This window comes from Triticum aestivum, chromosome 3B, assembly GCF_018294505.1.
Source record: "Triticum aestivum cultivar Chinese Spring chromosome 3B, IWGSC CS RefSeq v2.1, whole genome shotgun sequence".
In the NCBI taxonomy this organism is placed as follows: domain Eukaryota; kingdom Viridiplantae; phylum Streptophyta; class Magnoliopsida; order Poales; family Poaceae; genus Triticum; species Triticum aestivum.
This window is the reverse complement of record NC_057801.1, coordinates 103,913,854-103,917,867: the sequence shown is the minus strand read 5'-3', so window position 1 is coordinate 103,917,867 and position 4,014 is coordinate 103,913,854. Positions and strand designations below refer to the sequence as shown.

General features: G+C 44.8%; 1 protein-coding gene across 1 annotated transcript; it reads left to right on the top strand.

Annotated features, from left to right (window-relative positions):
* Positions 1-1,937: 1,937 nt before the first annotated feature.
* LOC100682443 (ectonucleotide pyrophosphatase/phosphodiesterase family member 1) lies at positions 1,938-3,704 on the top strand. The gene has a single exon (XM_044491552.1). It carries the CDS (start codon positions 1,953-1,955, stop codon positions 3,465-3,467), a length of 1,515 nt encoding a protein of 504 aa, XP_044347487.1. The 5' UTR covers positions 1,938-1,952; the 3' UTR covers positions 3,468-3,704.
* The last annotated feature ends 310 nt before the right edge of the window (positions 3,705-4,014 follow it).

Genomic DNA, 4,014 nt, shown 5'->3' with positions numbered 1-4,014 from the left:
ATTAGAGTTTGAGCCCAATAACCAACTTAGCCACCCTTAGTTGTTGTCTATCGAATATAAACAAGGTTATTTTAACCTTTCTTTTTTTTGTCATATCAGCGATAATAATTGTTTTTGCTTGGTAACTTTGGCATGACCAGTGTGATAACTATGACTTGAGCAACATGATAACTATACTATAATAAGCCTGATAACTATAATATGAGAAGGTTAATGACTATACGATGAGAAGCACGATAACTTTAGCATGGGGTTGTGGTAACTTCACACTGGGGTATGTTTCGACAACAAAAAGTTACCGGGACATGTTTCAGTAACGTTTTTCACATGGGTAAAGAGTTATTAAATGTCTTGTATGTAAGTTATCAGTTGTCTGGTGCGTAAATTACCATGCTATTTGCACTAGGTTATCAGGGCATATTTCTAGAACTTTTCGCCCAAGGATCATGCACTACAGATCTGATAACTCACGCACCGCTGTAAAGAACATGATATTTTATACGCACGAACCTGATAACTCACGCACAAACACCGTGATAACACACGCACAACAAATATTTTCGCCCAAGTAAAAAGTTACTGTGGTGTTTGTACATAAGTTATCAGCGTTGTGGGCACACAAAAGCTATCGGAGTTGCATTTTAAACAACCTTTTTTCCACAAATTAAAGTTATCAGGGTGTTTGTACCTAAGTTATCAGGTTTGTTGGCGTATATTACCATGCTATTTATACAGAATTTAGAACAGATGTGTCTTCAACATTTTTTTCCCCGGATAAAAATTACCGTGGTGTTTGGACCTAAGTTATCAGGTAAGTTATCTGGTCTATGGTGCGCATATTTCCATGCTATTTATATTGAAGTCATCAAGTTGTGTATTTAACCAATATTTTCTGTCGGGTCAAAAATACCGTGAGTATTACGTACCACTGAAGATGCCGGAGTATATTTAAGCAACTTTTTTCTGGGTCAAAGTTAACATAATATTTGTTCATCAAGTTATGAGATCTACATCTCGCCAAAAACAAGTCGTTTTCGTGGGTCGGACCACTAGCACGCTATAACAATGTTTATACAAAAGTTATCACGGTGTTTGTATATAAGTGATCAAGTTTGTTATGCGTGAGTTACCATGCTAATTACACATAAATTATCGTCAAACAGCACTCCCCCACTGGAACAAACTTATCATGTATACGGTACTTATATTATCATGCTATTTTCACACGAGTTGTTAGGGTGTGTTTCAAAAATTGTTTTTCACCTGATCGAGGTTTCCACAACATTTGTACATAAGTTATCAAGGTTGTGGTGAATAAATTATCATCTTAAGACCATGAACTCAGCTCACATCTATGTACAAAAAAGTACAAGAGTCTAGTCTTCTATATTAAATCATGAGCTCAATTCACATCTCTAATATATTTTTGATAAAAGTGTATGTTTTGTATATTTTTTGGTAAAATGTTTGTAAGAAAAAAGAAACGACAGCAGAATAACACTCGAACAGATCTGTAGTAGAAGAGTCTGCCTCAACATGAATGTATGAAAAATATCTAACATGAATCAAATCACAACATAGAGTTTGTTTAGGTGGTTGCTGGTAGATTTCTAATACTGCTGGATCTGTTAGATCCCAGGTTCGACTCCCCTTGCCCTCCTATTTTTTTTACCGAAATTAAAAATAAGAGGTGCGAGAATTCTGGATCGGGAGCGGGTGGGAACGGGAGCGATCGTAAATACCGATCGAAGGAAAAAAAGAGACGGAAACGATCGTACGTGCCTATAGCTAACCACCAGTCGACTGGTGGTTAGATTTCTCGTATAAAAAAAAGAGAGAGCAGTACCCATCCATATCCGGCGATCTGATTAAAAACGGGCTTTGACTGGCCCAAAACCCGAGCCAATATACACGAGACAGGCCCATTAACTGACCTGATCTGAACACACACCATGGCGACTACAGAGTCAGATCGACACGATTCCGCCCCACCTACCGCAAACCCCCAAAGCCACAGCGAACTCGAGCTCCCCCCAATGGCAGCTCCGCCCATCTCCGGCCACCCCCATTCCTCCGTCGACTCGCCGCTCCCCACCGACGCCCTCCTCGCGCACCCCCAACTCCCCTCCGCCCCCGCGCCCCAGGCCCCCACCGCCTCCCGCTTCCTCATCATCCTCACCGCCGCCCTCGCCGTCTCCACCTCCTACCTCCTCCTCCTCCGCCCGCCCTTCTCCGCCGTGTCCGCCGCCGCCTCCACCTCATCCTTCGCACGGCCTCTATCCAAGCTCCCGAAGCCGGTGGTCCTCCTCATATCCTCCGATGGCTTCCGCTTCGGCTACCACCACAAGGCCCCCACCCCGCACATCCGCCGCCTCATCGCCAATGGCACCTCCGCCGCCGAGGGCCTCATCCCCGTCTTCCCCACCCTCACCTTCCCCAACCACTACTCCATCGTCACCGGCCTTCACCCTTCCTCCCACGGCATCATCAACAACTTCTTCCCCGACCCCATCTCGGGGGACAACTTCAACATGGGCTCCCACGAGCCCAAGTGGTGGCTCGGGGAGCCCCTCTGGGTCACCGCCGCCGACCAGGGGGTCCAGGCCTCCACGTTCTTCTGGCCGGGCTCGGAGGTGAAGAAGGGCTCCTGGGACTGCCCCGATAAGTATTGCCGCCACTATAATGGCTCTGTGCCATTCGAGGACAGGGTTGACGCCGTCCTTGGTTACTTTGATCTCCCGGTTGATGAAATGCCGCAGTTTCTGACACTGTACTTTGAGGATCCAGATCACCAGGGGCACCAGGTTGGTCCTGATGACCCAGCCATCACCGATGCTGTGACGCACATTGACGAGATGATCGGGAGGCTCATTGCTGGTTTGGAAGCTAGGGGGGTGTTCGAGGATGTGAACATCATATTGGTTGGGGATCATGGGATGGTTGGGACCTGCGACCAGAAGCTACTGTTTCTCGAGGAATTGGCTCCATGGATTGAGGTGAAGGCTGATTGGGTTCTGTCGAGGACACCATTGCTGGCAATCAGGCCACCAGATGGTATATCCCCGTCAGAGGTCGTGGCCAAGATGAATGAAGGGCTGAGCTCTGGGAAGGTGAAGAATGGGCAATATCTGAAGATGTACTTGAAGGAGGATTTGCCTTCTCGCCTGCATTACTCGGAAAGCTATAGGATACCACCAATTATTGGGCTGGTAGCTGAAGGTTATAAGGTAGAGATGAAAGTATCAAAGAAAAATGAGTGTGGAGGGGCGCACGGGTATGACAATGCCTTCTTCTCAATGAGGACCATATTCATCGCACATGGGCCTCGTTTCGAAGAGGGTAAAATTGTGCCCTCATTTGTGAATGTGGAGATATACAATGCCATTGCTTCCATTCTCAGTTTGAAGCCAGCTCCAAACAATGGCTCCAGTTCTTTCCCTGAAACAGTTCTTTTACCGAGTGAATGATCATCGGTGTATGTGAGGGCTTTGGTTCTGGAGGAGGAAAGCCCACACTGATGGTATTATCTTCTGGTTGTAGTTGTATTTGTACACTATTTTAGTTCAAATTCTGCCATGTGCAGCTATTCGCTACTGATAATACTGCAAGCAGAGTTTCTTTTTCCTTAAGGATGTAATTTGCCAATGCAAATCACATCTAACTTTTGATCTTCTGTGATGAATGTATAATGCTACTTCTTTTAAGTGCCATGTGTTTCTACTTGAGTTGATAATGATGATGTCCATCCCATGGTAGATGCAAGTGAGACATTTGGGTTTTTTCTTATCCCCCATGTATTTTTTTGGTCAAAAGTTAAGCCTTAGTTCTTTATATAATCATTATTTATAGGTCCATGCAATTGTCAGAGATTTTAGATTACCTTAAGTACATTCAGTTATATCTTACTCCAGGCCCAGGGTATAGACTTTGGTTCAACTGCTTGCTCAACCTAAAGGAGTATTGCTCTTGTCTGATTTATTTATTTCACAATTTTTGTACTAAGATCACTTTCTC